The sequence below is a fragment of the Aspergillus japonicus genome (assembly GCF_003184785.1).
Source record: "Aspergillus japonicus CBS 114.51 unplaced genomic scaffold BO86scaffold_1, whole genome shotgun sequence".
NCBI lineage: Eukaryota > Fungi > Ascomycota > Eurotiomycetes > Eurotiales > Aspergillaceae > Aspergillus > Aspergillus japonicus.
Window position 1 is genome coordinate 281224 of NW_020291638.1, and position 24531 is coordinate 305754.

The window sequence follows — 24531 nt, forward strand, 5'->3', positions numbered from 1 at the left end:
CAGAGGAGGAGAGACACAGACTGAGAAAAACAGGTTTTTTTTTTCTTTTCAATGCAGTGACCTATCGAGGTCTTAGACCGGTCGGATCTGAAAACCGCTAGACTTTTGTGCAAGAAACCCCTCTTTCCAGTTGCAGCTGGTCACGCATAGGCTATGCTATCGCAGCCACAGCACCATACTGTTGGCCTTGCTCGGCACTTCGACGCTATATCGACTTTAAAATTGGAGCCAACACCTCATCATTCGCCTATCGTGGTTCATGCTGCCTGCCGGAAATCATTTCCTATGGCCGCCCGGACCCAACAGTCCCCATAAGGTATCAGCCACCACCACTGGGCAGGAGTGAGGTTTAACTCGATACGGGCCAAAGCGCCCTGAAACCACCAGAGGGAACCACCAGTAGCTCGCGTGGCCTCGTCGATGCGGTGGCAAAGGCGATCTTGGTGTTCCTGCGTGGAAATTACATGCGTAGTATCATTGGATATTCTCCTCAATACCCACGCCGGGGAACGACCTGGAGGGATTTGATTTCCGTGAATTTGTACCGATGGGTGGCAAACCTTGGGCATTACTCAGTCAGATACATGTGTACTCAAAATTAGTGTTATTATTATGATGCTCATGTTACATCCAGTACTCATAAGTGAGGCGGAGGTGGCGAGCTGGTAGACGCGGACCTGTTTGGGCCTCAGGCTGTCACTGTTCAGCCTCAGGCTCCCAGAGTCACATGTTACGTGTTTACACCGGCTGTGGCTTCACATCCACCACCTGCTTCTTCTCCCGCTCCTCCTCTTCCTTGGACACCACCGAACGTCGCTCCTCCTCTTCCCCTCCAAACGACCGATCCATCGAATCGTCGCGCCAGAAGTCTTTCTTACCTCGCGCCGCCCGCTTCACCCACGGAGGGAACAGCCCTCCTGGAATCCGCCAGGTCCATGGCTCACTCTCGTCCAGGTTGGGCGGCACCAACCGCCCGCCCGTCACCTTCGCCAGCACCCACGTGATGCCGTTGATCGTGATGTAGCTGCAGATACCGGCAATCAACCCGTACGCGATACTATACGTGAACGGCATGATGGCAATCGTCAAGAATGCCGGAATCGCATCTCCGTGGTACTTCCAGTTGATCTGCGTCGCCGCCTGCGCCATCAGCGCCCCGACGATGACCAGCGTGCAACCAGTTGCCCAGGGAGGGATGGAGGCGAAGATCGGCGAGAAGAACACCGAGATGAAGAAGCACAGGCCCGTCATGCACGATGTCAACCCCGTCTTACCTCCTTCGGAGATACCGGCTCCACTCTCCACGAAAGCCGTCACGGGCGGCACGCCAAACAGAGATCCGATCGAGATCGAAATGGCATCCACCATCTGGGGACAATTAGTGTGGGGGCGCAGAGAAAGAACGGCAGAAAATACTCACATAAGCAATAGAGCTGCCCTCGAAGTCCTGCGTGACCGGATCAATCGTGCCTGCATAGCGCGCCATCGAATAAAGCGTTCCCGTCGTGTCGAGGATGTCGACATACTGCTTCCGTTAGTCGTGTGACCTCGCCAACCGTCGAGGGATGTTCACATACCAAGAACGAGATGAAAGCCAAGCCGAACTTGGCGCCGTGGCCACTGATGTTCCACTCCTGCGCGACGAGCGTGCGCGTGATGGGATGGAAGGTCACCACCTTCTTGAAGAAGTCGAAACGGCTGTCTCCGATCGAGGAATGAGGGAAATAGGTGACATCAGTGGGTCGGGGCCACGAGATGATCGAGACAAGGAGGATACCCATAATGATAGCACCCTTGACTCGGTACATCATGAGCACTACGGTGAGCACACCACCGCAGAAGATACCAATCCACATGGTCGGGCTACGCATGACCGCGGAGGACGGGCAAGCACCCGTAGTCGCATCCTTGAGGCTCTCGGTACATCCTGCCAGATCGATCGGCACACTGGTGCCGCCCGTCACTAGTCCGATACCCGCACTATAAGTGAGGCCGATCAAGGTCAGATACAGCCCGATACCCGTGCCGGTGGCCAGCTTGATCGAGGCAGGTAGCGCACGGGCCAGCCATTGTCGGATACCCAGCAGCGTCAGGGCCAAGAAGACAAAGCCCTCCACGAAGACGGCCGTCAACGCGATTCCATAAGGGATCAAACCCGATCCGTGGTATCCGACCACTGTATATGCGAAGTAGCTGTTGAGACCCATGCCTGGGGCGAGCGCGACCGGAAGATTGGCGAACAGGCCCATGCAGAAGGTCGACAGTGCCGAGATGGCAGCGGTCGCCGTCACGACATCCCGGTTGACCTCCTCGACGCACAGGAGGTACTCCGTGTTGGTCGCGCAGAGATCGGACATGCTGTCCGCGGGGCAGACGCAGGGACCGCCCGATTCGGAGGTGATGGTGGCGTTGACACTGATGATGTACGCCATCGCGAAGAAAGTGGCGAGACCGGCGCGGAGCTCGGTGAAGAAGAAACTACCCTTGCGTTCCTTGGGCTAAGGGAGGGATCAGTCACGCTCGCGATGCACCGCTGTGCATCCACAAAGTGCCACCACTTACATGGCCCGAGTTCTCCAACCGGAACCATCTCCCCACGGGGCTGCGAGCCACCGCGAGGTTGGTTTCATGCACCCAGTTCTGCAAACCCATGGTGCAAGGCGACTGCCAGTCTATTGCAAGACAATCTACTGCGAGACAAGCTCGAGGAATGAGAAATCAAAACAGACAACGCTGACAGCTTCACCCCCCAACCCGGGGAACCAGGGATTTTATGTGGTCCGTCAGGCAGAAGCGGCGAAAAAAAATGTCGCGGGAGCCGGGGAACGAGGCCAAGTGATAAGCACCCGCACGCGATCGGGAAAGCGACGTGTGGGAAATTTCTTCCTTATCATCTTGGCAGCTTGGCAAAGGAATGGATTCAGCCTGGACTGGCTGCTCTGTCCATGGGTGGCGTGCTTGGCAATTCGCCTCCAGGCAATCAGCGTTGTTGCAGTGAATATCTCCTGATTGTTACCGGCTAGGGTTACTTCGCTAAGCGGCGGAAAAACTGGTGGCCAGCCTTGGCAGCCGCCGGAAAACTGCAGGCTAAGAAGCAACTAAATGAGTAACTAAATGAACGTAGGTTTCTAATCTGTTACGGAACGTTTTCACGTGCGCTTATCAACAAGCTTTCTCCTGGAAGACTACTGGCGAGGGCGCAAATTTACTCTTTCGCCGCAGCGCTGGGCCATACAGGATGAACCCCAATGGGATGGGAATCATGATCGCGGCGAGACATCCCAGTAAGGTGCCTGCCCATTGCACCCCCAGATTGACGAACATCTGCTTGGCGAACAAGGGGAAGCATGCGCCCACCGCGGACCGGAGGATAGTGTTGGCGGCGAACACCGAGGCAGCACTAAAGTAGCTCTCGTCAGCTGATGACTTGCAGGGATGCAGGGACCGCCTCATCTACCCACAATTGCAGATAAGAGTCAATAAGATAGTTGAAGCACTGCAAGAAGATGCAGTAGATTCCGAAGCCGGTGAACACTCCCGATGCGGTTGGCGCCATCCAGTGGATAGACTGTGTCCAGCCCGTCCAGCCGTACCTGTCGGAGCCTTCTTTAGCGACTGATTTCGCTCGGTGATTACTGCGGGGGCTGTTCCTTACCAAAACAATCCAATTGTGAACGCCGCACCCCCTACAATCGCCGGGGGTAATCTCCACTCCGGCACCGGGACGTCTCCGTTGGCAATCAACTTTTTTGTGTAGCTCCCCTGGCTCATTAACACGTACGCCCCTCCGGCAAACTCGCCAATAATCAGCCCGATGAAAGGTAGACTGCCCACCCCTAGGTTCATCCCGTGAATCCCCTGGAACACTACGGGGTACGCCGACAGCAGCGCATACATCAGGCCATAGATGAATGACATGTACAGGGTGACCAGGAAGACAATCGGCTCGGTAAAGAGCATCCGAAACGGGCGGCTAAAGTTGACGGTGATCAGCTCGCGCAGATCGATCTCCACCTCGTCCTGCTTGGCGTGGATGCCCCAGTTCCGGGTCTGGCGGCGCACGATCGACGCCTTCTGCTGTAGGAGCGCGGGCGCGTACGTCTCGCGGTAGAAGAGGAGCAGGAGCGCGAAGCCCAGGAAGCCCATGATGCTGGCGATGTACATGGTCCAGCGCCAGTGCAGGTAGCTCATGGTGATGAAGCCGCCCGTGAAGGGCGACGCGAAGGGCCCGACGAACACGGCCATGGCGAACATGGCGATCGCGATCCCGCGCGTGCGGTTGTTGTAGATGTCCGCGAAGGCCGCGGGGACAATGGCCAGCGGGCTGGCGGCGAACAGCCCCGCGAAGAACCGCGTGAGCATGATCGTCTGCACGTCCTTGGCCGTCGCCGTCCCGATCGTGAACACGCTGTACCCGAAGATGCCCGCGGTGATGGGCCAGCGGCGGCCGTAGAGTTCCGATAGGGGCGCCCACAGCGTCGGGCCGGCGGCGAAGCCCAGGACGTACAGGGTCACGCCTAGCACGGCCACCTCGGTGCTGATGTGGAACTGTTCGCTGATGGCGGTGACGGTCGAGGAGAAGATGGCCGAGGCGAAGGAGGAGACGAAGGTGACGTAGGCCAGGATGGCGGAGAGGAGGATTCTGCGGGATGGTTAGGGTTTGTTGCTGATGGAGTAGAGGGCGTGCTGAGAGGGTTGCCCAGCTGCACATCTGCCAGACGCTCGGATCGCTTACTTCGTCCCCGTTGCCCAATTATGCGGATGCATCGGATCCTTCTCGTCGAGGAACTCGACAACATACCGGTCCGGGTCCGGGAGCAGCGGGGGAAACTCCTTCCCGCCGCCCATGGGGAGCCATTGCTCGCGCGGCGTCCGGGTGCTCCCTCTGCGGGAGCCGACGGTGGACTCATGGGTGAGGCGGAGGGATTGGATGCGCGAGATGGCAACGTTGCTCTGGGTTTGATGGAGGCTGGTGCTGGGGGTGCGCACGGGTTCGAAGCTGGGGTGCTCGGTTGGGATGGTGGAGAGGGAGGAGGCACTGGAATGCGGGGAGGAAGGCATGATATGAGGATTTGGAGGTAGAGTGCGATGCGGAGATGGACATGACTGCAATCTTGCGATGTTCTGCGATTGAGTTGCATTTTATTCGGGGCATGATGAAAGGAGGGAGAAGTGGTGGTGTCATCACTTGCGGGAGAGAGCCATGGTTCGTTCACCAAGGGACGGTGTATGTAACATTGCTTATCTCGGTATGCAGGAGGGCTGCATACGAGGGCTAAGCTTTGCTATGAAGTAAGATGATGAAATGGTATTCCAGGGACCTAGTATGCATGCAGTACACAATATATCCACCAACAATGAAGCTATCCAAGCGCCCAGCTCCACCTCTCCCACAGTATATATCTCAGCTACTAGCTGTCTCTAAACACCGCGGATCTACTGCGCGGCCGCCAAATAGCCCTCCAACGCCGCATAAATCGCACCCACATACTGCCTGGCGCGCTCATTCTCGACCAACCCCATATCCATCTTATTCATGGTATACGTGACGGTAACGCCCCTCTCAACATCGACCAAGCCCAACGACCCGCCCCACCCCGTCCAATATCCCACCCTGCGCCCATCGGGCAACCAACTCGGCCCCGAAGGCCTGGCCATCGCCATGCCCACCCCAAACGTCACCGGCAGCCCGAGCACCAAATCCACGCCGGACACCTGCTCCTGAAAGATCAGATCCACCGTCTCTTCCTGCAGATACCTTTTGCCCCCCACCACCCCCTTCAACGTCACCACCTCCAAAATCCTGTTCAATGCCCTGGCATTCCCAAACCCATCGGACGCCCCCATCTCCGCATGCCGGAACTCCGGGGTCGCCGGGCTCTCCACACCCACCGCCCCGGACGCGCTCAGTATCGCCTTTCCAGCCACACTACCCGGCTCCAGCGTCGGCACCTCGACGGTGGACGGCGGAACCAGCGTCGCAATACGACCCCATTCCCGCTCCGGGACATCCAGATAGAACCCGCCCTCCGCCCCAAGCGGAACCACCAACTCCGTCTGGATGAACTCGCTCAACCCCCGGCCGGTCACCGCCCTTATAAGTCCCCCGAGGAGAAACCCGTAGGAGAGGATATGATACCCGGACGCCGTCCCCGGCTCCCACCAGGGATCCTGCGCGATGAGACGCGCGGTGCACGCCTCGACATCGTAGATCTCGGCGGGACTGGGGGCGGGGGCATCCCACCCCGCCAGGCCGGAGGTGTGGCTGAGGAGATGCCGGACTTGGATGTCGGGGGAGGCGGTGAAGGCCGGCCAGTAGGAGCTGACGGCGGCGGTTGGGGAGAGTTGGCCTCGGTCGATGAGGAGGAGCGTGCTGAGGGCTGTGAGGAGTTTGGTGAGGGACCAGACGGGCACGAGGGTGGTTTCTTGCCAGTCTGCTGGGCTGGTGCCGGAGGTGGAGCCGCCCCAGAGGTCGAGGACGGTGCGGCCGTTGATGCTTACGCAGAGCGAGGCGCCGGTTTCGGTGCCGGTTTGGAGGTGCGTTGCGAAGAGGGCGCGCACGGCGGCGAAGGCGGGGTGGTTGGTTCCTTGGACGGTGGGGGTGGTCATTTTGAGGGGGTTGAGGTGGTGAGGAGGGAGGAATAGGAGGAGGGGGAGAGAGGGTGGAGGAGATGGAGATATTTGTATCGAGTTCTGCCTGGAAAAGAGGTAGATCTGTACTGTACAAGGTTCGTTGACTCAATTGATCTCAAGGTTCACTTTGGCTGAGGTGAGATTAGACGAGGATCTGCCTCGGTTCATCCTAGCTAGGATTAGCCAGGCTACTAGCTAGTCACTAGTCAGTCTAGCTTCAAAATCATTCTGTACTTTCTGTACATCCTTCAATGAACAGCACAGTATAATACGGACATTGTTCGACTGGACTTCGTGGTGGTGGGGATGACAGGTTGTTTATTACTCCATAGTATATACTGTGCAGTGCAGTGCAGTAGATCTAAACCCTACCCTGAGCCATCTCGACGGCATCGTCCACCTGGCCGTCCTCCACAGCCTTGGTCGGCTGCGCGTCCCCCAGCCGCAGATCCTTCAATGACAAACTAATCAAGAATCCAAACCCGGCAACAGCAGTGTACAGCACCCAGACCCAGCTTAACGCCTCCGTCAGCGCATGTAGCACCACCTCCCGCTCCTCGCCCTTCGGCAGCATCTTCACAAATGCCTCAGCCGCGGTGGACGCTGCCACAATCTCCTCCGCCAGGGTCTCCCCCAGCACCGCCGCCATCGTTCCCTCCTTCGTACTCACCACATGGCCGTACACCACCGATGCAACCACGACCGACACCGCCGAGGCCAGCTGCCGGATGAAGGAGAAGGTCGCCGTCCCGCGCCCCAGCTCCTCCGGTTTGGTGTTCGCCTGCAAGGCAATCAGCGTCGCCTGGAAGTTCGGGCCAATGCCCAGCCCCACGACCACCTGGAACAGAATGATCCGCGGCCACGAGGCGTACGACTGGAGGTCGATGTAGAGTCCAAAGCCGAGGGTCGTGAACAGCATCCCCAAACAGATCGCCTCGCGCGATCGGCCGGTACTCCGCATGTAGAAGCCCCCCAACCCGGACGAGATCGAAAGGGCGACGACCAGCGGGAGCAGGTACACCCCGCTCATGAGGGAGCTGGCTAGGAGGACGTTCTGGAAGTAGACGGGCAGATAAAAGCACCCGCCGATAAACACGGTGGCGTGGCAGAAGTTGATGAGAAGGATCGTCAGGTTGTAAGGGTTGGAGAAGATCGTGATGGGGATGATGGGCGTGCGGGCGAATTTCCACTCATGGAGGAGGAAGAGACCGGCCGTCACTAGTCCAAAAAGGATGAGGCAGATGATCGTGGCGGACGACCAGGGGTACTGCGAGCCCCCGAACTCAAGGCCGAACAGGAGCATGAGTGTGGCGCCCACGATCAGGACGAGGCCGGTCCAGTCGATGGCCCGAAGGCCGGTCGCGAGCGGGGTGAGCGGGGCGGTATCGAGTTGGAGGAAAAAGAGAAGACCGAAGAAGGCGAGGCCTCCGATGGGAACTGAATGGGGTCAGCGATGTAGCGAGGGCGGGGCCAGGAGCACGTACGGTTGATGTAGAAGCACCAGCGCCAAGTCGAGTAGGTGGTGAAGGCGCCGCCGATGATGGGTCCGATGGCACCGGCGATAGCCCAGGTCGCTCCGAAAATCCCCAGATACGCCGACCGGCGGCGCACATTGAACAGATCTGAGACGCAGATATTGGCCAAGACAGTGATGCCTCCGCTGCCGACACCCTGGATGGCGCGGCCCGCGATGACCATGGCGACGTTGATGGCCACGCCGCAGATCAAACTCCCTCCCAGGAAGAGCACCACGGAGATGATGAGAATGGGCTTTCGGCCCCAGATGTCGCTGATCCGACCCCACAGTGGGACACACGATGCATTGGCAAGCAGGTACGAGGATGCGATCCAGGAGTATGCGCTGTCGGAGGCTTTGAAGTGGGCCACCATTTCTGGTAAGGCCGTCGAGACAATAGTCTGCGAGGCGTAAGTGTGTTGTCCATGATGATGCTCGGAGAGGAAGGCCTTACAATGTCCAATGCTGCCAGAAAGACGCAGAGCTATGCAAGCTTGTTAGCGATTGTTACATAGAGTTGTGCTCGCGCAGGCGCTCGTACGCTCAGCGCTGTCATCACGACAGCGATTCTCTGCTTGCTCTGATGGTCGGCCGGAGAGTCATCCTCCGCTGTGAATGGAGGGATATCTTTGCCCACAGTTGATTCCGCGAAATCGTGCCCATCTTCCATTTGCTGGTATGAACCAGGAGACGATCCTTCCTCCGTCTTGACAGCCATGGACAGGGTTTAGGGGTAATGATCTGGAATGGAAAAAAAACTTAGGAATGGAACGAACGACAAAACGAGGGACAGTTGCTTCAGGAAACGAGTGAAAAGTACGATCGAGATATCAAAGTCAAGGGCGATTGGCACAAGTGTCTGGGAAGGCCAACCCCCGTGACAGGCCACGAGGGTCGAGAAGTTTCGGATAGCCGAAGCTCCTTGACAGCCTCTCTCGAAGCATGAGGGGCCCCACTGGCTCGATCGAACCTGGTGTTAAGCCTCCCGATTACGGACGGCGATTGGTAGTCTCTGCCTGGGTCCACTGGGTGTAAATCCACCCGACGTCATTTCATGGCGCCTGGGGATGTTTTCCAGGCTAGGGCTGGGGGAGATCCTTAAGGGGTAAATAGGCGAGGGGCTCGGGTAATGAGGGAGTACGTGTAAGGGGGATGTCGGGAGAGGACTCATCCGCCGTGGTAGTTCGACTTTAGACAGTCGGGACAATGGATCCCATGTTGTAGCAAATGTCCGTGGTCAATAGATATGTGCCTCTCGAAATCTTGCAGAAAGAAGGAGCCGAGGGGCATGGACTCCGTGGAGAGTTGGAGACAGTGAGGGAATCCACAGAAAAGACTTTCGGCTCTTCAGCCATGGTTGGCCCGGTGGAGCACAACGAACGGTAAAGCCTGACCAATCACTAGCTGAATATTGGCCTGTGGAAAAGTCTGGGTATCGTAGGCGATCTTCTTTGAAAGAGAGGTTGTTTCATTTGTAGTGATGGTGACTGAGCTGGTCAAGAAGCCTTTAAGACGGCACGAAGAAGGAAGGGCATAAATGGAATCAAGTGCATGGGTGAGTCAGCAATCCAAGATCAGTCATGTGACTACCCCGCGAGTTGCTCAGACCGCCTTCTGCCTGAGTGCCTGCCTGGGTGCCTGAGGGGTCTTATCGATAAGGCTCTAAACGATTGCCAACACAACAAACAAATTCTCCTCACCGCATGGCATGGCATCATTCACTCTCTTCCATACCACATACCACACCTCTCTCGCGCATTTGAAGAGCAGTCGAAGTGAATAACTAGTCTGCTTCAATCGGCTGTATTCGCTTCTGCATGTCTGTCACTGCCTTCTCTAGTCTATCCGTCCCCTTCCCCTTCCCCAAGCATATTCGCCAACGTCGGTTGAATGCCGGGCGTCCATCAACGCCTCTCTACTACTATACGGGGCCGGCGACCACCCACCCTTAGTAGTCCATCCAGCCTCATCCTTTCCTGGGAAACGATCTGACCCTCATCGATCATCAATCGTCCTCACTCCAACCTCTGTCCAGCCTACCCAAGACCAAGATGCTAGCAGATGCCGATATAACCGCTTTGGACAGCCAGCTAGGCACCATTGTCCGTGAAAACCAACAACACCACGACAACCTGCAAAGCCTGCTCTCGAAGTTCCAGGAGCTGCTCGAAAGCTACAACAATTTAAAGAGTGATTACGAGGAGGAAAAAGAGGGGCGAGAGCGTTACAAACGATTGGCGAGGGGGCAGGTATGCGGGCTCCAGCTTGTGCTTGGCCAGCAGCTAAAGGGAAACACCTAGGAACGAAACCCGTTTGTGTTGGTCCTAGTCGACGGTGATGGCTACCTGGTATGGGTGCATTTTCTCTGTGATGCACGACACCTGACTGATGAGAGGCCTAGTTTAAAGAACACCTGATCAAAGCTGGAGGTGATGGAGGTATCACGGCTGCTCGACTCATGCATGACTCCATTCGCGAGCTACTACACGACCGCCTTGGGAGTCAGGCGGACCAATGTCGGGTCATGGTTCGCATCTATGCCAACATCCTGGGATTATCTAAGGCACTGGCGCGCTCCGGACTTGTAGGCCATGAAGCCCGATCGCTATCGCCCTTTGTAGCCAACCTGACGAGCTCCCAAGATTTGTTCGACTTTGTTGATGCAGGGGACAAGAAGGAAGCGGCGGACTACAAGATAAGAGGTCAGCCTTTCTCCCCCAACTGCCACGTCCTGTTTGCTGACTGAGATAGAAATGTTTCGGATGTTTGCTGACAATAACCAATGCAAGCATATTTTCTTCGCCGGGTGCCACGATGCCGGGTACCTAAACTTATTAACCCCCTACCGGGGACGAACAGACCGTATCACCCTTCTTAAAGCGGCCGGATTCCATAACCAGTACAATACTCTAGACTTGCCGGTCAGAGAACTTCCGGGGGTCTTCATGTCGACACCCTTCGCTGGTGTTCACGCAAGGGAGTCTCCAAGTCAAACTCAGATTCAATCCCAGATCATACCGCCCTCGCCTAGCCGTCCGGTCTGTAAGCATTATCAAAAGGTAGTACCCACCGTGGCCCAAGTGTTATGTCGAGCTAACGTGGTTACAGGGCATTTGTAGGTATGGAAGCACATGCATCAAGCTCCACATACAACCGAATCAACAGATATCTAAAGTCCCCGATGATACTACATCACTCTTTAACCGGGAAAACACATCTCCATCCCGAACTCACGAATACTATGCAGCCAATCTGCCCGCCACTACAGACCCGGCTCATGTGCCTATTAACAAGACTGGAGACCGCATCGATACCTACTGCGCCGCACCCTCGCCTGATGCGCGGGACCAGTACTCTCGTCGTGCCAGAAACCACCGGCCTTGCAACAACTTTCACTTGGCCGGACACTGTGATACTATAAATTGCGAATTCGACCATAGCCCCATCGATTCCAATAGCCGTAGTGTGATGACCTACATTCTACGCCAGCACCCGTGTGGCGCCGGTCTCTCTTGCCGATCAATGAAGTGTTTCCTTGGCCATCACTGTCAGAAAGACGGATGTCGGGGCACCAAACCATGCAGATTTAACAGGCATGCTCATATGCTGGACCTGCAGATTGCCAAGTGGGTTCCAGCCTTGGAGAAAGAAGACGTTGTCGCATCCTCCGCGAGCGATGCATCAGACGAAGCTAGTCCGGTCGACTCCGACAACACCTTCGCATATTCGACCCACGATATACTATCTTGAAGCGCTGAATGATCCATTAGGATCAGTCCACTGGGATTCGACACTACACTCGAGACTGGAACGATCGTAATGGAGACAAAGGTATTAACACACAGATGGAATCATCAACTACGCCGCCTGCATTAGGTCGTTCTAGAATTAATATGTAAACCAGATTACCTCAGGTACATGGAGGTAATATTGCGATAGCCCACATTTGAGCATGAATGAAATTGTTCCCCTGGATGATTCCCACGTTATCTGGCTGTCAAATCCGAGTTTATACATTGGCTATTAGTGGCCAATTTACCTTGAAACTGTGCCAGTCTTAGCTCAGTCACAGACACTAACAGACCCAAGCTCCTGCTTTGCGGTGGGCTAGGACAGCAGCTTGCTTGTCGGCCTCTCCGCTGAGAGATGAAAGCGCCTCCGTGCAATATCCCCATGCAACCAACATCCAAGGTACTCTCGCATGATTTCCAACCTAAACCAGGTGGCTATCTGACTCCGCAAGAGCAACGTCTTTTTGATGGCTTTGACTACTTTCCCAGCGCAGACAAAGCGCTAACAAGCTTCTCTCGCAATCGCCTAACCGTTCTTAATGTTTCACTTTACCTGAGCACTTTCTTTGCCAGATTGAGGGGGTTTCCCGGCCACTGATTGTTCTTGACGGATGGATGAATTAGGCCTACTTCTTTGAATTTTGGCACTTTCAACTTGAAGCCAAAACTGGCTTGGCTTTGTGCTTCCCGTCTATGCCAGATGATGTTCTCGTTTGCTCCAGATCGCCACCAAAGAGCAGCGGCTGTGACTCCCGGTCGCTAAAGCTACAGAGCAATATGCTTTTCATAGGGTTTCCTTGATCCAGACGGGTTTGAATGTCTCGACAAAGGCGACATGGCTTCACTAGCGTGGCTTATATGGGCATATTTCTTCGAGCAAACAAAGCGATGTTGTCCTCTCAACTCTTCAACATCAGATTTGCGAATATGTCGGGTCGATGTACCCCAATTTTTTTTTTCGAACTGAAAGATATAAAAGGCGCTCAGTGTCACATTGACGATAGTTTCTGAAGGCATCGGTATTGCAATTTCTGATCTATGCTACGGTATAGATCTCCTACGGTATACCAATTCCTCACCGCAAACGCCTACCATCTAATCGGTCGACCAACTCTAGTCATACACCCCAGAAAAGACTCACAATGCCGTCCCAGCTTTCCAGGTTTCCCGAGATATGCCCCCGGTGCAAAAACCGGTACAACGTCCGGGTTCTGGCTGAGTTGTTCCGCCTCCAACGAGCACGACTACCAGCGTCTGCATTCCCCAGCGCAGAGGCACAGGCCAACCCGGAGGAGACCTGCGAGCTGGCGCGCGGTTTCCTGGATATCTTCAACGGCGCGGGTTACACGGACGAGGAAGTCTACCGCATCCTCGACCCCGAATCTGAGAGCGAGGACGATGGGCTAAACGCGCTCAGGCAAGAGATGCAAGATCTGGCTGTCGCCCTCCCGGCTCCCTATGTCACCCAGCCGCCGAGAGACTCTCCCCGGCAATCGGTCGTGAAGCGCATGGCCTACAGTGTCGTCGAGGACGCCCTACCGCCAACCAACCTGCCCGCCTGCAAATGCAAAGCCTACATGCTGGCGCCGACCGGGCTGGGCTGCCTCGATCTAGCTCTGCTGACCGACTCCGTAGCGGCCATCGGCTGCCTCTTCACTTTAGGTCTTCGTCCGACCACGGTGCTGCCTACCGGCTTCAACATCCTGGGTACTGCCATCCTGGCCGAGGCCAGGCAAATCGTAGCCCACATCTACGAGGCTTTCACTGTGCCCCCATTTTACTGGATCGGCAACGCACACACCACCTTCATCCCCGACGAACCTTCCCTCCACCCACTTACTCTGGCCCTCCGGATGCACAACATCCCCCTATTCCAATTCATCCTCAGCCACGAGGCGCCCGACGAGCCGATTCCCGCGGAAATCCTGCTGTGGGCCGTCCAATACGGCGACGTGGAGATCGTGCGCTCCCTGCACGAGCAAGCAGGGGTGGATTTCTTCGCGGAAGAAGACCAACCAAGCCGCCTCGTGGAATGTCCCGACCACAAAGTGCCCGCGGCAGTTGTCGTGTACGGAGGCCTGATGCCCATCGCGGAAATCCTGCTTCATTACGCCACGCGCAACACCGCCGCCGGCGCGCGGATGCTTCAGTGCCTACTCAGCATGCTCCCGCCGGGAGACATGCGCCCGCGCCGCCGCTTCCTCAACGCGCGGTCCTGGTACGGCACCACCCCGCTGATGGACGCCGCGCGCGCCGGCAACTACGCCGCCGTCCGCTACTTGGCCGACTCGCAAATTGCAAAGCTCGATTTCGTCAACCCGCTCGGCATGTCGGCACTGTACTTCGCGGTGCAGCGGTTGGACATCCAAGCCGTCGAGGCCTTGTTCGAGGCCGGCTGCGCGAACGGGAACGAGCGCGAGGATAAAGACGGAAGGCCGGTCAAGCCGCCCTTCTATGCCATTATCGATGCGCATCGCCGGCCCTGCGTCGAGCGGTATGATCCCGCAGAGTTGAAGGCGCATATTGACAGGGTGTTGGATGTGGCCAGGTTGTTGTTGAACAACGGGGCAGATCCCAGACTCAAGTGGGAGGAGGACAGGGAGGACGAGGAGGAGGTCAAGACGGTGCTGGAGGAGGTGAAGACCGAACCTGTGCTGGAGAGGTTGGTTCAACTCTTGCAAGAAGAGCTGGAGGAGAAGGATTTCCCGCTGAGTGAGGTTTGAAGCTCTGGCTTGGTCGCTTCGAGAGGGTTTAGTCGTTGACCTTCATTGGATTAATATAGATTATCATTATGGTTCGAGATTTCTTTTTGTTTTTGTTGTTGTTCGCTTTTGTTTTCTTTTTCCCTTTGCCTTTCTGCGAATGATCCATGCAAGATGTGGTAGTCTCGGTTTCATGATTGTGATTTGGGACTTTGGCTGATTCGAGTCCTGGGGGATACTGGGTAAGCAAGACTCGATTGAACCTCTTGACCTTCCAGAGCTAAACTCATCATGGTCACAATATAAGCTTCAGACATCAACGATGATATAGGCCGCAAAGGTGGGCTGCGCTCACGCTGTCTCTGCATTGTGAAGGCCATGAAGGTGCCGAATCAGCGTCAATCCATGGCAAAACCGCCGATCTCATACAGTACGCCTACATCTTCATCTTCCTGGTCGGAAACTGGGACATCCTTCATCAAATCACATTTAGTGCATATGGACTTCGAACAGAATACATGCCTGCTTAGGCGACCACCCCTGAACGTGACATCGGGCTTGGAAAACCTCAATTTGATAATTCTGCGACCGAATCGGCTTTCCACAAATACTGTACGATCTCACACTCACTCTCCAGATTTCGTTCTATTGACTAGCTTTGGACCACTTAGGGCTCTCTCGATCAGGCTTCCCTGACAGAGAAGGGTTATATCAGGTTGCCGCTATGGTGGGGCACCACCTCTATTCGTGACCCACGAGAGCCCCAGAAACCTTCGCTGAAGATCTCCAGGAGGGTTCGAGTGTAAGACGTGACAATGGGCGCTCAGAAATAATTCATCCATCGGTCTGGCCATTGCTCTGATATATGGAGGAGACATCCGTTTAATCAGGATCTGGTCAACGAGGCGGAGATTCTTGAGGCGGTATTCACAAATCGATGAATATCCTCACCATGATTGTTTATCTGAAGTGAATGTACCATGGTACAGACTCATTGTGTCAGTGACACCAGGGAATCAGAATCATAGCAACGCACATATATAAGAGGCGACATGATCAGACGTGAGTATAGCCCAACACCCTCATCTTCCAAGCCATGAGCCTTTCTGGAACATTCAACGCTCATCAAATCAGACTATCCCAAAACCGAACCAGGTCATCAACCATGGATAACATCGACCAAGTCGAAACCGCCCAGTGGTGCGGCTTGTGTGGGTATGTGAGGTCGCCTGCCAATTTGGCCAAGGAGTTCACGCAGCTACGTAAACGGCCCATGCCAGCGCTTCCCGACCCGGAGGACATCCAAATCCTCAACGGGTCGAACCTGGTCCCTAGTCTGATGGCCCTCTGGAAAGAAGCGGAGCTGGACTTGTCCCACCTAGAGCGAATGCTGCAGCCGGTGAACGACCCCGCCGTCGGGGCGCGAACCCTGCAGTCCATGATCCAACGAAGATTCTGCGCGGTACTGGCTGACGGCTTTCAGCACTACCAGGTCTCCCCCGATGGGAAGATGCTCCAGTTCTGCTGCTATGCCGGGCACCAGCAGGCTGTCATAGGCTCTGGGTCGGGCCCAGCCGCCTCACCGCAGGTCGCCTTCCCCAACGTGGTGCACCACGCCATCGCCCACGACTCGGTTTACGAGATCCAGCTGGCCGTCGCGTTGGGCCTGGAAGCCCACCGGCCCGTCTACTGGGGATACACTCTGCTGGGCACGGCGATACTGGCCCGGGCCCACAAGGTGATTCGGTACCTCTTCGAGCGGGAGGAGCGGTTCCCCGGGACTGCCAAGCCCCTCGCCGACCAGCGAGTCAACTGGATGGGGCGCGAGTACTACGGGCCGCTCGAGCTGGCGCTCGCCTTGAAGGACAAGCAGCTCATCTGGCTGCTGCTGGAGCTCGTCGGAGGCGGCAATCCGGACGTCCTGGAGTGGCAGCGCGTGGAAAACCTGTGCGTGAGGCAGACGACCAGCGGCGCGATGCTGAAGTACCTGGTCACCACGATCGGAGTTGACCTGCTGGCTAGCGACGCAGATATCGTGCACAAGCCAGTGCAGCTCAAGATGCCCCCGGAGCTGGTGGCGACCTGGGGCGACAACGCGGGCGAGTACCTGCTGCGGCGGGCGATCCGTGACGACTGGGCCACGGCGGTCTCCCGGCTGATGGTCGACCTGGTGCTGGGGCAGGCGCAAGCGCAGTGGAGCCACACCGCGGCGACAGACGCGAACTATGCCAGCCGGTGCGATCAGCTCCTCAACGACCCCATCGCCGGCCTCGACCCCGACAGCCCGCGGTACGCGATCCCGCCGATCGCCTGGGCCATCGTGTTCGGCCACCGGTACGCCTTCGACACGCTGCTCAAGCAGCCCGGGTTCGACCTGAACCGCGCGTTCGTCGAGCAGCCCGACGGCCAGCGCGTGTTCACGCCGCTGACCTTCGCCGTGCGCATGGGAGCCAGCTGGGCCATCGACAAGCTACTGAAGCGCACCGATCTCAACCTGCACCGCCACGGTCCCATGCCCTTTCGCTGGGCCAACGCCCCCCAGACTGCCCCATACCCCAGCCCCTTCGCGGAAATGGTCGCCTTTGTGGAAGACCGGGCCACTCAAACGGCCCCCGGCACCAATTGGCTGGTTGGCATGGACGACGCTATGGTCGCCCTGGGCGCGCGCTTCCGCAACATGGCCCGCCTCTTCATCGGCAAGTTCAGCCCCCGAGTCCACGTTGGGTTTTGGCTTACAGGGGAGACCTTTTCCCGGTGGGTTCTGAGGAACCAGCCGGTGAGCATCTACTTCGACGAGGTGGTCGACCTCCTGCGCCAGCACGGGCACCTTCCATGACCGACCGCGTTGTGCCTTTGAGGAAGGGCGTAGAGAATGAGTTAGCTGATAGGTAAGTTATGTAGTCAGATACCTCCATGTATCAAACTTAGTTCTATTTTTAAAACGAATGTCCGTCATTGAATATTATATATTCAGAATCTCACCGCCCTCGGGCAGAATTCCCTCCCTTGCATTCCTCTTCTTTCCTCTCTTTGCTACAACAGAGTAAGACAATGATTTTATGTACGGGGAATTACTCATTGATAGGTTGTTGATTATAGAATTGTAAATGTCCATTTCTAATTTGAAATAAGAAGCAAGCTCCGAGGAAGCTCGAAATAAGACAAAACGTAAAAGCTCCAACAACGCCAGCGCTCGTGTATATGCTTTAGACCCATGAATCCTTTTCAAAGCCACAAAATAAAAAAAAAAAAGAAAAAGAAAAAAAGAATGCAAGAAAAAAAAATCTCCATCATCAAGTGAGGTTCATCTATTCCTCAATCCTGGTTCTCCTCGACCGCCTTCTCCAGATCCTTGATCTTGTGCCGGCCAATCCGCAGCTTACTGCGCAGGTTCTTCTCCTTGATGAGCAGGGCGCGCTTGCGGCGGCGCGGGGGGTAGTTGACGGGACTCTCGCCGCCGGTGAAGATGGCCAGATCGTAGACCATGGCGCCGAAAAGCCCGCCGAAGATGTCGGCCACCCAGGGGCCCCACACCCACCAGACGTTGTTTTCCGTGAAGACCTGGCCGCCCCAGCCGGCCATGAGGACGGTCAGGCGGGGGCCGAAGTCGCGGGGCGCGTTGAAGCAGCTGCATTGCATTAAGTATTAATATGCTATTTAATTGGTGGAAAGGAGTTTCAGGATAACTTACCCGCCCGTGTTGTAGCCCAACGCCAGCAGCAGCACCGTGATCACGATGCCGATGATGAACGCCTGCATACCGGCACCGGGCGGGGCGTTGGCGTCATCGCCCAGCGCCAGGATGATACCGACCAGAATGGCGCTGCCGAGGAACTCGTCGAAGAAGGCGGTCGCCGGCGTTACGAACGTCTTAGGCCCGGTCAGCATGGCCTCGCTGGCGGTCGTTTGCGCCTGGGGCACTTGGGATTTGACGGAGAGGTCGACGATCGCGTCGTGGTAGATGGCGTAGGCGAGTCCGCCGGCCGTGATGGCCCCAAGGACCTGGGCGAGGACATACAGGGTGCATTTTCTCGCTGGGAAGCCACGCCACACGGACAGCGAGATGGTGATTGCGGGGTTGAGATGGGCACCGGAGACACCACCGGCCATGTAGATGCCGATCATGAACGCGAACCCCCAAGCCGCGCACTGCGAGACGTAGGTGCCCGCCTGTCCTTGGGAGGTGTAGTGCGACAAGCCCGCACAGAGACCGAGGGTGATAGCCACGCTTGTCTGAGAAAGTAAGTGTAAGGGTTAGCGTCGCTGCCCCTCCTTCGATTCGAGTATAACGAGTAATGGAGTGGGCAAGACTCACTCCTAGCCACTCTGCAAATGGCTCTTTCGCATAGAAGCGGATTTTCGACCAGATATTGAAGAACCCATCATGGTCCGGGTCCTCGCCTTCTTGCTGGGATTCTTCGGTCTGAGGAATCCCGGTCGGGGGTTCCTCGGCCGCGGGGGGAGGGCGTGCCCGTCCATTCTCCTGCTCTTCCTCTTTGCGATCCTCCGGCAAGGCCCCGTAGCGCATACCATCGCGCACCACGTGTGGTAGTGGTTGGGCGAGACTCCAAACTGGCTTCCCAGGTTCGTCTTTGCCGTATTGAGGGTTGAGGGAATGGTACTCCGGGTGAATGTAGGGTCCGTAGGATGGCGGCGCGCCCCAGAAGGCACTGGAGCCTGCTAAAGAGAACCCTCCGGGAGGCTGACTTCCCTGGGTCTTGGAACGAGAGACATCGTCTCTGAATTCTCCGGTACGTTGGGTTCGTGCAGTAGCCTGCCGTGAGGCCGAGGGTCGTTTGTATTGGGGTCGTTCTTTAGGCTGTGACCTTTTGTGGTCGGGCGAAGACTCGTCGTCCGTGTCGGACGATTGAGATGATTTGGAGTCGAATTCCTCCGGATCGGTACGAACTTCTACGGTGGCGTTAGCATTGTTGAGCCACTACAGTCATTTGCAGTATGGGGGACAGACCGTCCACCTCTTCTTTGTGCGACTCGAGCCCGTTCGCCATGGGGGTTGATATATGATTCAAAGCACGGGAGGAGAGAACAAAGCAATTGAGAGCGAGATGTGAGATAAGAAACTGTACGATTAATTAAAGCCCGAAGACCTTAAGAGGACGGAATTATCAAGCGCAACCACTGACCTGCGCTTGCAAGGGCGACGGGTTCCAAAGCGGGTCTTATATACTCGGTCAATATTGCGTCACGGAACAAGACGTCAGGATATTCGACGGGGGAACGGCCAATTAACGATCCTCATCCATAATGATAAGATCCATCAGCGCCACACCCTGGAAACCGCTTTTTCAACACCAGAGCAGTACACAAGAAAGTGGTACAATCCAGAGAACTTGATCACGGGTATACCCCGGCTTTTGTGGCACACAGTGGTGACTGGGATGGCAGAGCAGTCAAGTGGGCAGATTGTATGGATCACGGTGGCTGCTCTTCGTCATACCCAGCAAGCACCGGGCTGTTCTACCATCAAGTCGATTTGAGACGCAATGGTGGGTAAGCTGGCTGTAGGGCTCGAGTACCTGAAAATGCTTGTCGGGTGAAGGATCTACAGCGATGAAGAGCATCCATTTAGAAGTACGGGTACAGTGTAAGAAATCAGAAGTCGAAAAATCCCGTGCTGATTGGCGGGTTCTCAAAATCAAGGCAAGTCCACGCCGTCGCGGGCTGGCATGCCGGGCATTGACCTTGGGATGGTTGGCGGAAGTCCATCCGTTGCGCGCGCATACACATTGGACAGGTCCGTGAGGATCGGCCGGTTAGTCAGTCTCAGCGGTCGAAGGGGAGAAGAAATGGGATCCACCGGTGACATCGCCGGCCCAGACAGTCCCGAATTTAGTAACTGGGCTGCGGTGCGAATCAGTCCAGCTTTGGGACTGAGCACGGTACTGAGTAGCAGTATCTGGTGCTTTCCATAGGGCTTTCAGGTCCTGCAGAGTGGGATTTGGGATTGCAGATCGCAGGGTCTCCGGAGTGCAGCACGACTGGAGGCATTTCTACCGGAGAACGAGACTCCATCAGCAGGGGTTGCAAATTGTTTCTGTTTCTGAGTGATTGGGAAGATTCGAGATGACCGAAAACTCTGCTGTCAAAAGGCCCAAGATGGAAACACTTTGTTTAGTCCCCGAGATAAGATTTGTAGCCTCGTGGTGGGCATTGCATTTTACGAGACGAAGTTTCGAATGGAGCAATCACCGACTCGATCATGGATGGATGGTCGAGACTCGAATTCGACTGGGCGGCAAGCCGAAAGGGGAAAGTAAAACGGGTGCCATGACATCATCAGTTTCATCTGGTTATTTCCCGATTGGGACACCGGCGGCCTGATCATTCAGGCTGACCTTGGTCTCGATCGCTTTCTTTTATTCGTGTGCCTGTTACCGTTACTGTAGGGAGTCACAGAAGCGGCCGATCTCAGCAACGATTGTAATATTGTGCCTTCACAACACTCGCTGTTGGCTGCATACCCACCGATCAATAGTTGTCGACATAAATTGGAAAATGGTGGTGAGATTCGATCGTATCAAGCAGATGCTTCTCAATGAGCATTCGATGGCACGTCACCTTATCACGAACGCATACTTCGAGCAAACGTAAGCAAAAGTTAGGAGGACCATCAAGCAGCAGTCGAGCCAAGCGGATTCAGTCAGGAGCCGGATAGACCAAATCAGTAGTCTGGGTATGGGGTGCAAATGAGCTTCTGGGTCAACAGTTCTAGCATAAGTGACGCGTCGGGGTTGCGAACAACAGAAGCTTTGTGAGACGAGGACTGAGACACAACCGATGTCAGCAGACGATAGAGAAAAGGGAAAGGCTATCTAAAAGATGATCGAAATTATTTGGGAACAGATAAGTCGGCGGAACATAGGTGACGGATTCATGCGGAGCCACGCTGGCCACATTTCGGTCGGTCGCTAGCATCACGTATGAGCTCCTGTTGTGTTTGTTCAGGATCTCAACAGCAACAAACAAAATAAGCCCCTTGGGTTGCCCTGTGATTTCATCGGAATATACTGCGGTACTAGCGGTTGTGCGCATACTTAATGTCCGAACACCCGCAGTCACTTGTCTCAGCATGTGCATCGTGGGCTGCCCAACTATTGAGGCCACGATGAGCTTGGCAAATGTGACGAGTCCCAGCTCTGGATGACGCTATTCGTGATTGTCCCCTGCGCATCTGGGATTTTCGACGAAACTGTCAATGTGCAACGCGTGCTGAAGCCATGTGAGCGGCTGTAAGCTTCGCCTCCTGCTGTTTCGTGCTTCAAGTGCTAGGCATCGGTCAGATTTGGAGGGACGAGCCCAAATATCAGCGAGGCCGCTGGTGAGACACGATCTCAGCATCTAGCCGAGCATGAAAGGATGGCTACTCGCTCAGAGGCTGGAAAGTCCTGGTTTCCTTTGGTACGTCGTGGCAAGGCTGCCGTATGCACGGTGCCTGTTTTCCTGTGACCCCAGAAAGTAGTATCTAAGCCCAACACTGCTGAAAGCACCCTTCGCTATCTTGTCTTGCTCGTTGGCCACCTAAGATTCGAATAAGCTAGTCCAGTTCGTGTAATGCTCAGTATGGTCCTTGAGGTTGCGATAGTGAGGGAGCCACGGATTCACCGAGAACTAAGCAGAACAGCGTCGTCACATTTGAATTACACCCATGTTGCTTGGGCAATCTGCCCTGTTGCCGATATCAAAGAGCATTGCGCGATGATACGAGGTAATGTGCTCAATCGGAGGGTATTCTGCACTTTCTGATGTCGACTGAGCTTCTTGACGCTTTCGCACTCGAACGAAGAGCTGAAATTGTTTGGACTTCGTTGTTATGGATGGCTACTGAACGCTTGTTAAATTGTAGCTCCAGGGTGTTAGTGCAGTCAGACATAGAGGCTTGGTTGTAGGAAGTCGTTGATCGTCTCTCTGTGATGATCCAATCGTCAGTAGTACATCTTGTGGACTAGAGGAAGCAGAGGCAGCAGAGGTACTATACATCCAAATATATATTGTGACACACAATACCAGTGTAGCAGAGTGAAATCTCCTTGGAAGGCCCCATCAAGTGAAACTTCTCGTGAGTCCCAGTCAGGTTTGAAGCTTGGAAAGAAAGATGTCAATGTGCGGGGGAACATGAGGTAGTAGTAGTTATGCAGTGGATAAGTTCTGTCATGGCCGGGTCCACGGTGCCTGGCCGATATCCTTACTAGGCCTAGCCCCCACCCTTCAATCTGTGACCCAAAGGGGTTTAGTGCGACTTATGGTCCTACCTATACTGTCCTTCCATGATACTCCCATCTCTTCTTTTATTCACCCAAGATCTCTTTTGCCAGTGTTCATCGAATATGTGTTGCTTTTAGACGATTCGGTACTGCTTCTTTTATTCATCGAGGCTGCAGTTTGAACACTGGATTATTTTTACAACAAGACTATCTGAAGGAGATGATATCTGCGGGACGAGCTGCTCATTGCCTACCTCGCACCGCTGCACAGAATTGTCATGGTTGGCCTCTTCTCAGCACCAGAGCTCCTGTGGCAGTGGATATTTCCAGCCTGACTATGCATGGGCCGGTTATGTCTATTGCATAATTGATTTGAGTGGACTGCGTTTCGGGCATTCTTTCCATGCCGGTACCTGCGCTCAGGAAGGGAAAACACTACCCCATGCGCCTGAGAGCAGCGAGACTCCGACACCAGTAAGTGTATGACTTGTGATATCGTTCTTTATCTTATATTGTGAATCTAAACTTTTTTCACAATGAGACTGACCAAACGTCCGAGCCGCAGGTCACTCCCTCTGCGCCGATTCTCGTGCTCACTATGCAACATACCCAGTGGCGTGGCGACCGGCTCTGCATCTGATCTTGCTACAATCAGACTGTAAAAGTGCACAGCACGACACAAATGCTTTTCAGTGGAGTGCAGCCGATATTGAGAGCTTCCTTTTGCCGATTCAACCCAGATTTTCGATTGCGCTGTTCGAAGATGACATCATGCCCACAATAAGGAAGCAGTGGAATGGACTTGTAAGCACCAGATAATCATAATACGCAACTGCGATCCAGTCAAAGCGAAAGACAGGATGCTCTGAGGATATGAAGCGTGCACGCCTAAGATACCAAGCGTCCAGATGTATGGGACCCTGGCCTGATCCAGCACAGATTGATCGATTGAGAGATTACGGCACAGTGCCTGAGTTGCGTTAGCTGCTAGCGCCGATGTTGAGCGTTTTGTGGCTTTCCAATTCGTGAGCCGCAACAGATGACAAAATACACAGCAAAATGCTCATGGTGTAGTGGAGATCATGACGTGCGGCAACTGGAAGCTGGCATGCGTCTCCCTTGTCCTGCTGGCGTTGGAATGCTGAGAAGCACTGTCATCTCCAGGCAACGGGTTTAGTTTTGCAGATCTTACGTGCGAGGCTGCCATTCAGTATACAGTATTACATGGAACTAGAATTCTTGTGTCACTTATCCGATGAATCGTTTCCGCGGCCAAGACGTGCCAGTGGATGTGCGGAACAGACGATCGCAGCGACGATCTCAATTTGGCCGCTCGGATAACTTTTCCTGCGACCCCTGTGCTGTTACCATCATCACAAGAATAGCCGGGGAAATTCGAGATGCGACCTACACGGTCTCGCTCTACGAAGAATTGATCCATGTTGGAGAGCGGCGTCATCCTGTGATATCACTTGGGAGGCGAGGCTGAAGACACACAGCACAACAAGGATTCAACACAGCACAACGGATTTGTTATGTGACGAAGACGAGCTGTCACCTGAGACCTAGGGTGGACGACGAGACCTCCATGCTTCTAGGCAAGTAGGATGTCATCCATCACAATGCTTTTGTGGTTATGGCTATGAAGAAGGGCTAGCCGTGGGCCT

The 24531-nt window shown here is 55.2% G+C and overlaps 8 protein-coding genes across 8 annotated transcripts; 3 read left to right on the forward strand and 5 right to left on the reverse strand.

Moving 5' to 3' along the window:
* Window positions 1-653: 653 nt before the first annotated feature.
* BO86DRAFT_1649 (NCS2 family permease) lies at window positions 654-2907 on the reverse strand. The gene is made up of 4 exons (XM_025666454.1): window positions 2563-2907; window positions 1578-2492; window positions 1421-1525; window positions 654-1368 (listed from the first exon to the last, which is right to left on the reverse strand). The coding sequence occupies exons 1-4, from the start codon at window positions 2650-2652 to the stop codon at window positions 739-741; spliced, it is 1740 nt and encodes a 579-aa protein (XP_025533234.1). The 5' UTR covers window positions 2653-2907; the 3' UTR covers window positions 654-738.
* A 255-nt stretch (window positions 2908-3162) lies between these two features.
* BO86DRAFT_423961 (MFS transporter) lies at window positions 3163-5357 on the reverse strand (the record flags this gene model as incomplete). The annotated part of the gene is made up of 4 exons (XM_025675426.1): window positions 4736-5357; window positions 3656-4642; window positions 3462-3593; window positions 3163-3400 (listed from the first exon to the last, which is right to left on the reverse strand). The coding sequence occupies exons 1-4, from the start codon at window positions 5059-5061 to the stop codon at window positions 3163-3165; spliced, it is 1683 nt and encodes a 560-aa protein (XP_025533235.1). The 5' UTR covers window positions 5062-5357.
* Window positions 5283-6735, reverse strand: BO86DRAFT_384491 (serine hydrolase domain-containing protein). The gene has a single exon (XM_025670898.1). The coding sequence runs from the start codon at window positions 6607-6609 to the stop codon at window positions 5437-5439; it is 1173 nt and encodes a 390-aa protein (XP_025533236.1). The 5' UTR covers window positions 6610-6735; the 3' UTR covers window positions 5283-5436.
* A 229-nt stretch (window positions 6736-6964) lies between these two features.
* On the reverse strand, window positions 6965-9314 carry BO86DRAFT_405400 (MDR family MFS transporter). The gene is made up of 4 exons (XM_025674080.1): window positions 8691-9314; window positions 8604-8633; window positions 8118-8550; window positions 6965-8070 (listed from the first exon to the last, which is right to left on the reverse strand). The coding sequence occupies exons 1-4, from the start codon at window positions 8865-8867 to the stop codon at window positions 6995-6997; spliced, it is 1716 nt and encodes a 571-aa protein (XP_025533237.1). The 5' UTR covers window positions 8868-9314; the 3' UTR covers window positions 6965-6994.
* Window positions 9315-9864: 550 nt separating this feature from the next.
* BO86DRAFT_452206 (zinc finger CCCH domain-containing protein) lies at window positions 9865-12118 on the forward strand. Its single transcript, XM_025676910.1, has 5 exons — window positions 9865-10398; window positions 10450-10497; window positions 10551-10851; window positions 10901-11208; window positions 11258-12118. Exons 1-5 carry the CDS (start codon window positions 10201-10203, stop codon window positions 11897-11899), a joined length of 1497 nt encoding a protein of 498 aa, XP_025533238.1. The 5' UTR covers window positions 9865-10200; the 3' UTR covers window positions 11900-12118.
* Window positions 12119-13082: 964 nt separating this feature from the next.
* On the forward strand, window positions 13083-14663 carry BO86DRAFT_394146 (ankyrin repeat domain-containing protein; the record flags this gene model as incomplete). Its single annotated transcript, XM_025673171.1, has 1 exon — window positions 13083-14663. The coding sequence occupies one exon, from the start codon at window positions 13083-13085 to the stop codon at window positions 14661-14663; it is 1581 nt and encodes a 526-aa protein (XP_025533239.1).
* Window positions 14664-15807: 1144 nt separating this feature from the next.
* On the forward strand, window positions 15808-17478 carry BO86DRAFT_405402 (uncharacterized protein; the record flags this gene model as incomplete). Its single annotated transcript, XM_025674081.1, has 1 exon — window positions 15808-17478. One exon carries the CDS (start codon window positions 15808-15810, stop codon window positions 17476-17478), a length of 1671 nt encoding a protein of 556 aa, XP_025533240.1.
* Window positions 17479-17798: 320 nt separating this feature from the next.
* BO86DRAFT_327623 (MIP/aquaporin family protein) lies at window positions 17799-19975 on the reverse strand. The gene is made up of 4 exons (XM_025668617.1): window positions 19612-19975; window positions 18958-19553; window positions 18334-18875; window positions 17799-18270 (listed from the first exon to the last, which is right to left on the reverse strand). The coding sequence occupies exons 1-4, from the start codon at window positions 19649-19651 to the stop codon at window positions 17958-17960; spliced, it is 1491 nt and encodes a 496-aa protein (XP_025533241.1). The 5' UTR covers window positions 19652-19975; the 3' UTR covers window positions 17799-17957.
* Between the last annotated feature and the right edge of the window lie 4556 nt (window positions 19976-24531).